This window comes from Corylus avellana, chromosome 7 (assembly GCF_965113065.1).
Source record: "Corylus avellana chromosome 7, dhCorAvel1.hap1.2, whole genome shotgun sequence".
Classification (NCBI taxonomy): Eukaryota; Viridiplantae; Streptophyta; class Magnoliopsida; order Fagales; family Betulaceae; genus Corylus; species Corylus avellana.
This window is the reverse complement of record NC_142496.1, coordinates 19,278,260-19,289,016: the sequence shown is the minus strand read 5'-3', so window position 1 is coordinate 19,289,016 and position 10,757 is coordinate 19,278,260. Positions and strand designations below refer to the sequence as shown.

Here is a 10,757-nt window from a genome sequence, read left to right as displayed (position 1 = left end):
TACTTTGCATCTCATGAAGTCACGTTGCATCAGTTGGTATCAAAATTCAAGTTACTTTCCATGAATGGGAATGTGCAACCGTTGTGCAGACATAAAAGAAGTGTACATGCGTACAGAAGCAGCACGTAAGGAGCAACCGGCGATTCGTTTGTGGGACATGGAGAAGACGTTTGGTGGTATTGCCGTGCAGAAGAAGGAACGGGTGCGTGCCCAGCACGGAATCCCTACCGATCACTTTGCCGGCATGGGTGGTCGAAACGGTCGTTGTCGACAACCAAGACCGTGGTACGCGGAGGCGGAAGGTGAATGTATCGTTGAGAGTGAACATGTCAATCCTTTTGCAGGGCGCAGAGTGCGGATGAAATTTCCTAAAACACAAGCTCATGTTATTCCATGGGAAGCAAGCGTCAAGCTTGACATCCCGAAATTCCAAGGTTGCTTGCAACCCGAAGAGTTCCATGATTGGGTTGTTACTGTTGAAGAGGTTTTTGACTTCAAAGGGATGCTCGATGAACAACGAGTCTCTTTGGTGATAAACACATTCTAGTGAAGAATTGCAGCGTGGTGACAACAACTGAAGCAAACTAGGGTGCAGAAAGGCAAAGAGAAGATCAATAGCTTAGAGAAACTATTGAAATACATGCGAGTCACTTTCTTGCCCCATAGTTATATTATGTACCAAAAGTCACAGAAAATTGGGGAAAATCTACTTTACCCCCCTGAAGTTTTAAGAGTTTTTCAATTTGAACCCCAAAATTTAAAAATTGGCAATGTTCCCCCCTAATGTTTCAAAATTTTTCAATTTAAAACTTTCATTACTAATTTCCGTTAAATTGGACGGAAATTTTTTAAAAAAAGCCTGAGGGTAATTAAATAATTTCATAGATTTCCGTCCAATTCGACGAAAATTAGTAACATGAAGTTTAAATTGAAAATTTTTGAAACATTAGGGGGGTACATTGCCAATTTTTAAACTTTGGAGTTCAAATTGAAAAACCTCTGACACTTCAGGGGGGTAAAGTGGATTTTTCCATAGAAAATTCATACAAAAAGAAGATCAATAGCTGAGAGAAATTATTGAAATACATGCGAGTCGCTTTCTTGCCCCCCCATAGTTATATGTGCCAAAAGTCACAGAATTGGAGACACGAGTCTATATCTGTGAAAGAAAAAATAGAAAATTCCTACAAAAAGAAGGTGCCTAGAGAGGCGGTGGAGGTCAAGTATCAATCGTTGACCCGATACATTAGAGGTATGTGCCGACAATTTCTGACTACATGCACCATGGGAGGCAAGGTGACCAAGCTTGTCATCAATCCAAGGAGTTGTGAGAATGTAGTCTCAGAGAAGCAGTTCGAAAATTGGGGCTTCAAACCAAGAGGCATCCTACTCTCTATTAGGTAGAATGGCTTATAAGAGGAAACAAGGTAAATATTTCTAAACGTTGTCTCGTGTCGTTTTCCATTGGAGCTAAATATTGGGATGATGTGTGTTGTGACATGGTCGACATGGATACATGTCACCTATTGTTGGGAAAGCCGTAGCAACGTCAGAAGGTTGCTGTCCATGATGAAACAAGAAACACATACTGCTTCGTGGTTGACAATGTCAAGTTGACGTTGCTAGCTAACCAAGATGTGGGGCCAAAACCTTCACAAGGGGATGGTCAACTACTAGTAACAAAGTCAAAGTTGACTGACATGGAAATGGCCATCAAGAGGGTAGTACCGGAAGCGGGTGAGGATGACATGGTTTCCTATGGTGAGATGATGTCACAACGGGAGGAGGTACGACTAGATGACCAGGGCCCGTGGCGCAACACCTTGGCTATTATTCACAAGCCTCAATCCCACCTACCAAATTCGTATTATGTGGAGGAAGATGAATGGTTTGACGAGGAATTCCAAAAAGATGGATTCATTCATAAAGATTTCGAGCAACAAGAAGATGTTGAAGAGCCTTCACAGGGATTCGCAGATTGGGATCCCCCACCAATCCCGACAAGGAGGATGAAGATCCTAAGGAAAGACCCTTGCCATCCGACCAAGAGGAAGAGTATGTAGCAGATTGGGTTACTACCATGTTTAATGGCCTCTACCCTGAAGAAGATGACCCATTGGAAGAGGGAGGACCTGAGGATGATATTGCAAATTCTGAACCTCATGAGGTTGATGAAGACCATCCAGGTGAAGTGCCTAATTTTAATGATAAAGAAATTGGTTATGTTGATTTCCTTGGTGTAAACAACATTTTGTTAAATTCTCCTAGTGTAACCCCCCCCCCCCCAAAAAAAAAAAATTGACATTGGCCAGCCTGACAGGGTTATTGACAATTACCCTAAAATAACCAACTGGTGGCTAAATGGAAAATCGCCCATCTAAGCATTATCAAAGTTAATGTATAGGAATGTGAAATTAATCTGAGAAAACTATAAATCATGATGGTTTTGATCTTATGCACTTGCGAGTAAAACGTACTAATTATTCGCCTATTAATTTAGGTGGGTAATTGGCACAACACCTATGAGCAAAATTCCTCCAAGCAATTGAGAGACCAAGCCTTCATGATTAAACACTTCCCCCTCTCGCTCTCTCTCTCTCTAGGTCTAAAGTGCGCTGGAAAACCGAATGGGGAGGTCTATGGTTCATCCTGGAACTTTTTATAGAGACATCCTATGCATAAAACACTAAAAAAGGATCCCTTCTCGTGCAAAAATTATTATGCATACGAACAATTGTTTAAATGTACCTTCAAACGTTCGTACTCGATCGTTTGACGGAAAACTTGAGCGTTCGTCCTCGATCGTTCGAAGAGAAATTCGAACGTTCATGTGTGGCAAGTTTTAAATAAATAAATAATAATAATAATAATATAAACATTAATATTTGGAAAAATGTTATACTTATTTAAATATTTGGAATTTATATAACAGATGTATTTATTTTATTAAAAGGTGATTGATTATTCAAGGTATTATAGATTATTAGGGATAATGGCCTAAAACCTAATTTATATTAACATTTTCTTTTTAATAAAAGTGTTTTATTTTGTATTTAGGAGTCGAATGATCTTATATATTCAGTACTTCAATACTTTGGATGATCACATGTACAAAGTACTCCTGAACTTGGATATCATAGTCTCTTTAAGAAATTATAAATACCCTCTTGAAAAAAATTTGAAGGATATTGATTATTCTAAAGTATCAATCCAAATCATTTTAGTACTCTATAGAATTATATTCTATGAATATAAGAATAATTAAAAGATATTGAGATGTAATTGAAATAAAGTGACAGTAAATTATTTTAAATTTTTTCACTTTGGATATTTTAGGAATGCAATTTTAAGTAGTCATGGAACTCTTATGTAGTTAAAGAAATCCTAGAGTAGAATTACATTTTTATAGCAGAATAAAGTGTAATTAAGGTAACTTTGGTTTAGTTACGAGATAACGATAGTCTAAGGCCTATTAGAGCTAGGTTTTATTTTCTTGGGTTAAATGCGTTATCAGTCCCTAGGTTTTAACTACTTTATTTTTTTTTTACCTATGTTTTGTATTATAGATAGTACTTCGCTTATGGGTAAATAAGGAGATGGTACCTTTTTTCTATATTCCATCAATGAAGCTAACAAATTTTCATGTCACATCCAATAAGCCCCTCTAAATTTTCATGCCACGTAATTTATCTCACCCAACCACTTTAATGCTACATTAGTAAATTACATCCTTCATCTTCATCTTCCTTCCCAATTTCCCCATTTATCCCCAAATCGCATGAACCCTAGCCTCCTCTGGTTTTTCATTTTCTCCCCAAATCGTAGTAAGAACTTGACGCAAACAAAGTCGAGTACCTTTGTTTAGTGTTTATCTTCCCAAAATCACACAATAGAAGGCACAAAGAAAGCAATCGCATCAGGTCACATATGGCATTTCAAAAGAAATGAAGCTTCCAACGGCATAGATAACGTATGTCTTCCAAATTAAAGAAAATTTCTTGATATTGTTGTGCGGGGGAGATAAAGTGGAATAATTTTTTTTTCTTGGGACCACACGAAGTCATCATATAGGTCTTCTTCGATGGGCCATTGTGAGATGTCTGTGTATGTTATTGCGATTTATCCGCACCGTTGAAAACATCCTGGACTAAGGCTAACTTCAACATACGATTTTGGAGTTGCACCACCTATGATTCGAACATAAGTAATCTGATCGTTGAAATTTTGTTATTTCCATCCAATTTGAAGTGTTAATCTCTAATGAGTTGTTACCTAAGTTAACTGATATGCTATCCTTCAACATGCAGCGAAAAGAAGCTTGGTGATTTTTCAAATGGTTGGATAAACCAACATGTGAAAGGGTTATGGAGGTTAAAGAACTAGAGAATGAAAATAACAGCTATATGGCAAGGGTTAAAGACTTGGAGAATGAAAATAATAGCTACATGGCAAGGGTCTAGCAATTGGAGAAAGAAGATGATAGACATATAGAAAGGATTAATTACTTAATTAAAGAAGAAAAATTATAGGGTTAAATACATTTTACCTCAAAATTTCACATCTTTTTCAATTTTGCTTCTAATGTTTTAAAATTGCCAATGTATCCCAACCAAATTTTTAAAATTTTCAATGTAACCACTTCGTTAATAAATTCTGTTTTCTCTCACGAAATGTGTGGAAATACCAATATGCTCTTAAATTATTATTATTATTTTTTTTTTTTTTTTTTTTTTTTTTTAAGATCTCTACGGCAACCAACCTATATATGGCTAATAGAGAAGTTGAGACCCACATGCCATGCGTCTCCCGGCAATGGACGACTTTTTTATCAAAAAAAAAAAGCACACAAAAGAAAAATTTAATGCAACCGCATTATTGTCGTTTTGGGTCACGTGTATCACACCCTAAGTGAAAGGAAATAATAGTTTTGATGTCAATTGCAACTTTTAAAAACTTGGTGGTACATTGCAATTTAGTTATAAATTTGCGGGGATAAGTATAGTATTGGGTATACAATATTATAATTTTCATATTGGACATTTGATTAGCTTCTAATTTTGAGCTAAATAAGTAACTAAATAATGTATTGTTTGTCAGCTTTTATATTATAAAGTACCAAGTACCAATTCCACTTTCTATCATTACAACAAAATGGGTAGCCGTAGGCCAGTATTTGACTTGTTTACCAAAGATGTGCCTATTTTTGTGAGTAAAATAGTTACATCTTGGGCGCACGGGTGTTACTTAAAAAAATATGTAAATAAATAAAATGTAAAATTAGTTTACTTGGTTTGACTGATTTATAATTAGCTTTATGTGATATCAAAATTAAAAGAGAAAACTACATTTTGCATCCATGAACTATAACGTCTTGGCACTTTCTCCCTATAAACTGTCAACTGCACTACTTTGTCCCATGAACTATTATTTTGTGTCCAAAACCCCATTTCCATCAGTCAAAGTCATTAACTCAGATGATTAAAGTGACAATGCATTGTAGCTCATGGGGGCAAAGTGACAATGCGTTGTAGTTCATGGGGGAAAAGTGACGGGTTGACCGTCTGAGTTAATGGCTTTGACTGACGGAATAGAGTTTTGGGCACAAAATGATAGTTCATGGGGGCCAAAGTAGTACATTTGACAGTTCATAGGAAAAAGTGTCAAGGCGTTATAATTCATGGGGGCAAAAGATAGTTTCTCCAAATTAAAATGAATTTAAATGTCCTTAAAGTATACCTTAAAAACAATTTACTTTCTTCAATCAAATTCTACCCACTAATTTAACGAATTTTATTAATGTAACACTTACTTAAATAGAACACATGGTACAATTTTATTAACTCTAATGTTTTATGTTATCGAAATCTATTAAACTAGTAGACAAAATTTAACTGTAGAGATTAAATTATTTTTTTTGGCTTTGGCATACCTTAAAAATTTTGGAGTTTATTTTGATATCATAAAAAAAACGAATTAACCATAATAGTCTAATAGACTGATTTTACAATTATTTTCAACAAAAAAAAAAAAAACTGGGAGTGCTCATGAATTAACTCGTGAGGACGGGTTTAGAATAGAAGTGCGCCGGGTGAGAAAATTTCTGAAATTTTATTATATGTGGAAGTGGCAGACAGGGGATGTCGATAGGATCAAAACGTCAACAGAATATCGAAGCTATAAGCCGATGTCATAATTATATTTTCTTTTTTCTCGAAATCATTTTTTTATTTCCCAACAAAATCCTAATCGATTAACCGCTATTTAAAGCCTAAACTCCAAAAGGCAACTACGAGTGAGTGACTCAGAGAGAGAGAGAGAGAGAGAGAGAGAGAGGGGCTTTAAAGAGGCAACAGAAACATTTGCTCGGTTACCGGCGAGATTGACCTGGAAAACCAACAAGTCCTCTGTTCGACGGCGACGATGATAGCATACCTTGAGCGTTTCGTACACGGGAACGACGTCGAATCGAGGCAAGCCGACGAGGAAGACGACTGTTCCAGCCTCTGCGACGCGCTGGACCTCCAAGGCAGTATCGACTGCGTGGCTACCGGCTTAGCCGGTAAGGATTTCGGCGGCGTGTATTCCTTCAAGCCCTTGGGCTTTGTCAAACCGGCCAACAGCGATGACGTGGCCAGGGTGGTCAAAGCGGCTCTGCGGTCATCGAATCTGACGGTGGCCGCAAGGGGCAACGGCCACTCCATCAACGGGCAGGCGATGGCTGATAGGGGACTTGTCATGGATATGCGTTCCATGGAGGACCATTTCCAAGTGGTGCGGATTAATGGGACGCCCTACGCCGATGTGTCCGGAGGGGCATTATGGGAAGATGTCCTCAAACGGTGCGTCTTGGACTTCGGGCTTGCTCCGAGGTCGTGGACTGATTACCTAAGTTTGACGGTGGGCGGGACGTTATCGAATGCCGGCGTCAGCGGCCAGGCCTTCCGTTACGGTCCACAAACGTCGAACGTAGCAGAATTAGAGGTCGTCACGGGCAAAGGCGATATTATAATTTGCTCGGAGGCCCAGAACCCTCAACTCTTCTTTGCGGCTCTTGGCGGTCTCGGCCAGTTCGGCATCATTACCAGAGCTAAGGTCGAGCTACAGCCGGCACCGGACAAGGTGGGTATTTTCCGATTATCCAAATTCTCTTCTTTCTTCTTTTTAGGAAAAAAAAATACAAAAGAAGAAATCTCTTCTTTTTTTCTTTTTTTTTTTGAAAGAACAAAAGAAGAAATCTCTATTCTCTAGTGAGATTATTGCATGAACGACACGTTTACGAAACGTAATTAATTGTGGTTTATTTATTGTGATTAGGTGAGATGGATACGGGTGGTGTACACTGAGTTTGAGGAATTCAGTCGCGACGCCGAGTTGCTGGTGACTCGGCAAGAGAACGACTCGTTTGATTACGTGGAGGGTTTCGTTTTCCTGAACAGTGATGACCCATCCAATGGTTGGCCCTCAGTGCCGTTGGATCCGCAGCAGGCGCCGTTCGATCCATCTCGAATTCCGGCGACCGCTGGCTCCGTTCTCTACTGTCTCGAAGTGGCTCTGCACTACCGAGACACTGACCACCCCTCAACTGTTGATGCGGTAACGAATTTACCAACCCTCCAGCTCTCTCTTAATCTCCTGCAACGTAGCTCATTGAAATCAAATGCACCTTATGATCATAAATTACTCTCTTTTTTCTTTTTTCTTTTTCTTTTAGTTGGGGAGTTCTGGACGTTGTAGGACACAGTAACACCACGTGTGGGGCCGTAATTGGCCTCATCACTGAGTTTTGACCTAGCTGTTTCCTAATTCCTAGTTAGCTCTCGCCGTTAAAATTTTGACCATGAACCACAACGTGGGTTCCACGCCAAAAACTGTCTCGCCGGACGGTGAAAAAGTCAAAACAGACATACTTCGCTTACACGTGTAGGCAGCTCAGCAATGGAGGACGCTCTTTCTCGTGCACCTGATCGCCACCTAGCATTTCAATCCTTGTCCCCGCCTATTTTTTAATTACTATCACTATTTTTTTTTTTTTTTTTTTAATTTTTGATCTTTTGTTCTTTTGAAAGCGACCATACGGTAATAATATATCCCCCCATTGGATTTTCTGACACATTAAACCATAAAAAGCCCATGGATTCAGCTTTTAATTACGAGAATAACATTCTACTTTTTCCTCCAATTATGCTTCGTAAACGAAAGCCTTATATTGAAGTAAAAAAATAATATACCATTTCATCTAACAGATTTGATTACTTGGATCAAAGATCCAACGGCCGAGAATGTTGTATAGTTTGCATCATCTAAAATGGTTCCATATCACCCGTCAGATTTGTCACTTTCGTGTATACAAGATCGAGTCGGGGTTAAAATGGTAATGATGCGTCACTGTAGACGTAATTGAGCTGGTCATTGACATTTTGCTGACGTTATGGTCCCCACAGTCGCACAAATGGCCAAAAAGCCATCATTTTCTGGAACCTGTAAACCATGAACACCATGTCTTTGGCTTATTTGATTATATGACTGCCCCTTGTTCCTTCCTTATTTGCTGGTTTGGTTTCTTTCCAGGTTGTAAACAGGTTGCTTGGACGGCTAGGATTTCTTAGACATTTAAAGTTCGAGATGGACTTGAACTACATGGAGTTTCTATTACGTGTGAAACAAGCAGAGGAACACGCCAAAGCCAACGGTGATTGGGATGCGCCGCACCCGTGGCTAAACTTGTTCGTATCAAAGTCCGATATCGCTGATTTCGACCGCCACGTGTTCAAGAACATCCTAAAGGGCGGGGTCGGCGGGCCCATGCTGATCTACCCGCTGACGCGAAGCATGTAAGTGTATTGCCCACTCAATCTCACATGTTTTTTGTGTGCCGCCCATTACAAATTCTTGATTTTGTGAGAGAATTTTTTTTTTTTTTTTGTCACCTGGCCCTATCGACACGATATGCTTACTAATTTGCTGAACATTTTGAATGGGGTAGTTAAGATTTTGGAGGTAGGTCAAATATTTTCTACTCCCTAAGGTCATCCGAGTGGGGGCCGGAGGATTATGGCAATTCCCAAAACGACCCCACCAAACTATCCCCGCTGGCTTTTCTGTTACACTGAGAGTGAGAGTCGAACCATTTAACGCTGCACTCTACCGTACCCTATAAGAGCCCACAGGCTAAAATTTTTTTTTTCTAATTGCGTCTGGGTAGGTGCAAACGTAGGGAGCGTACTTTGTGGGACAAAGATACGGTGAGAGTATTTTATTATAACCCAATTCTTTGTGCTTTTTGCATTTGGTCTAGTCAGGGACAGATTCAAACCACTTGGGGGGGGTAGGTTTGGTAATATTCGATTTTGTGGGGGGCATTTTCGTCACTTGGAGTACCAATAAGTGATGTGTTAATATTTATCATTTTTGAAGAGAAAAAAACTGGAAAAAGTGGAGTTACTTTCACTGGTCACTGTTACTTGCCATTCTAGAAACGACAAAGAATTTTATTCGCCAGCCGGGTTATAATGACACCATAATTTGTCTGGGCTCCAGCAATGATTTTCTCATTGACGAAAATGCCCGGTTATTTGTCAGATCAATGATGGTGTTCTCAGGCCCACAGAAAATGCCAGTCTTTCTTTGTATTTGTTCATTTGTACCAATAATGTCACAAATTCATTGGTATACGAAATTTAAAAAAAAAAATTAAAAATTAAAAGTTAATTTTTACTGTATCAGGTGGGATACACGTACATCTGTGGTGATACCAAAGGACGAGAATGACGAGATCTTCTACATAGTGGCATTGCTCAGGTTCACTGCGTACCCAAAGGGCCCTTCAGTTGAAAAAATGGTTGCCCAAAACCATGAGATTATCAAGTGTTGCATTAACAAGGGCTTTGATTTCAAACTCTATCTCCCTCACTACTCCTCACAGGAGGAATGGAAGGCACATTTTGGGAACCAATGGACAAGATTCATTGAAAGAAAGGCAAGTTTTGATCCATTGGCCATCCTTGCGCCCGGTCAGAAAATATTTTCGAGGATCCGTCACCTCTAGGAGGATTATCAGTAGCCGTCTTATCTTGATTTGATCAGATCATGATCAGGTCCATTAATGTCATTACCTTTGTAGGTATTTGTGTTTTTCCTATCTTCCATCATTGTAAAGAAATATTTTGCGCCAAAAAAAAAAAAAAAAGGAGAAAAATTTTGTTCCTTAATGATATACCCTTTTCTTTAAAACAAAAGGCAGCAACAAAATCTTGACAAAATGAAAAGATTTGAGGTAGTTGAACAAGTTAACATTTGATTGTAATGTTCGTAAATGAAATTAATTTGTGCACCATTGCCAACTGTACCACGTAACTTTGACCCGCACATCAATAATGAGAGACAAGACTTAATTGGTGCTGGTCTCTATCATAAGCTGTGATGCAAAAAAATAAGTACTAGGAGTCACAAGCCACAGGCCAATCAATTTGACAGTCCAGCATGTCTTATCTGAGACAACCTTTTATTTTAGCAAAGCAATCGAAGACAATCTTAATTGGCCTTAATCATCTTAAGATTATTTGACTTCAGTTTCCTAAGGGTCAATTCTTTTTTCCCCACATGAAAAAGATAAAAGGGGTGGCCAACTAGGGCATCAGATTCTCACCCTTTCATGCAAAAAAAGAAAAAAAAAAAAAAAAAAAAACTTTATCTTTGGTTTCTCGAGCTTTGTTTGTGTTTTGTTTGCATGCAAAGATCAAATCTACTTGGTTTCATCA

At 38.8% G+C, this 10,757-nt stretch overlaps 1 protein-coding gene across 1 annotated transcript; it reads left to right on the top strand.

The window, feature by feature from the left end:
* The first annotated feature begins 6,306 nt into the window (after positions 1-6,306).
* Positions 6,307-10,256, top strand: CKX7 (cytokinin oxidase 7). The gene is made up of 4 exons (XM_059598729.2): positions 6,307-7,119; positions 7,315-7,593; positions 8,569-8,831; positions 9,724-10,256. Exons 1-4 carry the CDS (start codon positions 6,421-6,423, stop codon positions 10,043-10,045), a joined length of 1,563 nt encoding a protein of 520 aa, XP_059454712.2. The 5' UTR covers positions 6,307-6,420; the 3' UTR covers positions 10,046-10,256.
* The last annotated feature ends 501 nt before the right edge of the window (positions 10,257-10,757 follow it).

Coding starts and splice junctions, on each gene's coding strand:
- CKX7 (XM_059598729.2), top strand. CDS start 6,421: ATGATAGCATACCTTGAGCGTTTCGTACACGGGAACGACGTCGAATCG. Junction 7,594..8,568: donor ACCCCTCAACTGTTGATGCG/GTAACGAATTTA, acceptor GTTTCTTTCCAG/GTTGTAAACAGGTTGCTTGG. Junction 8,832..9,723: donor TACCCGCTGACGCGAAGCAT/GTAAGTGTATTG, acceptor TTACTGTATCAG/GTGGGATACACGTACATCTG.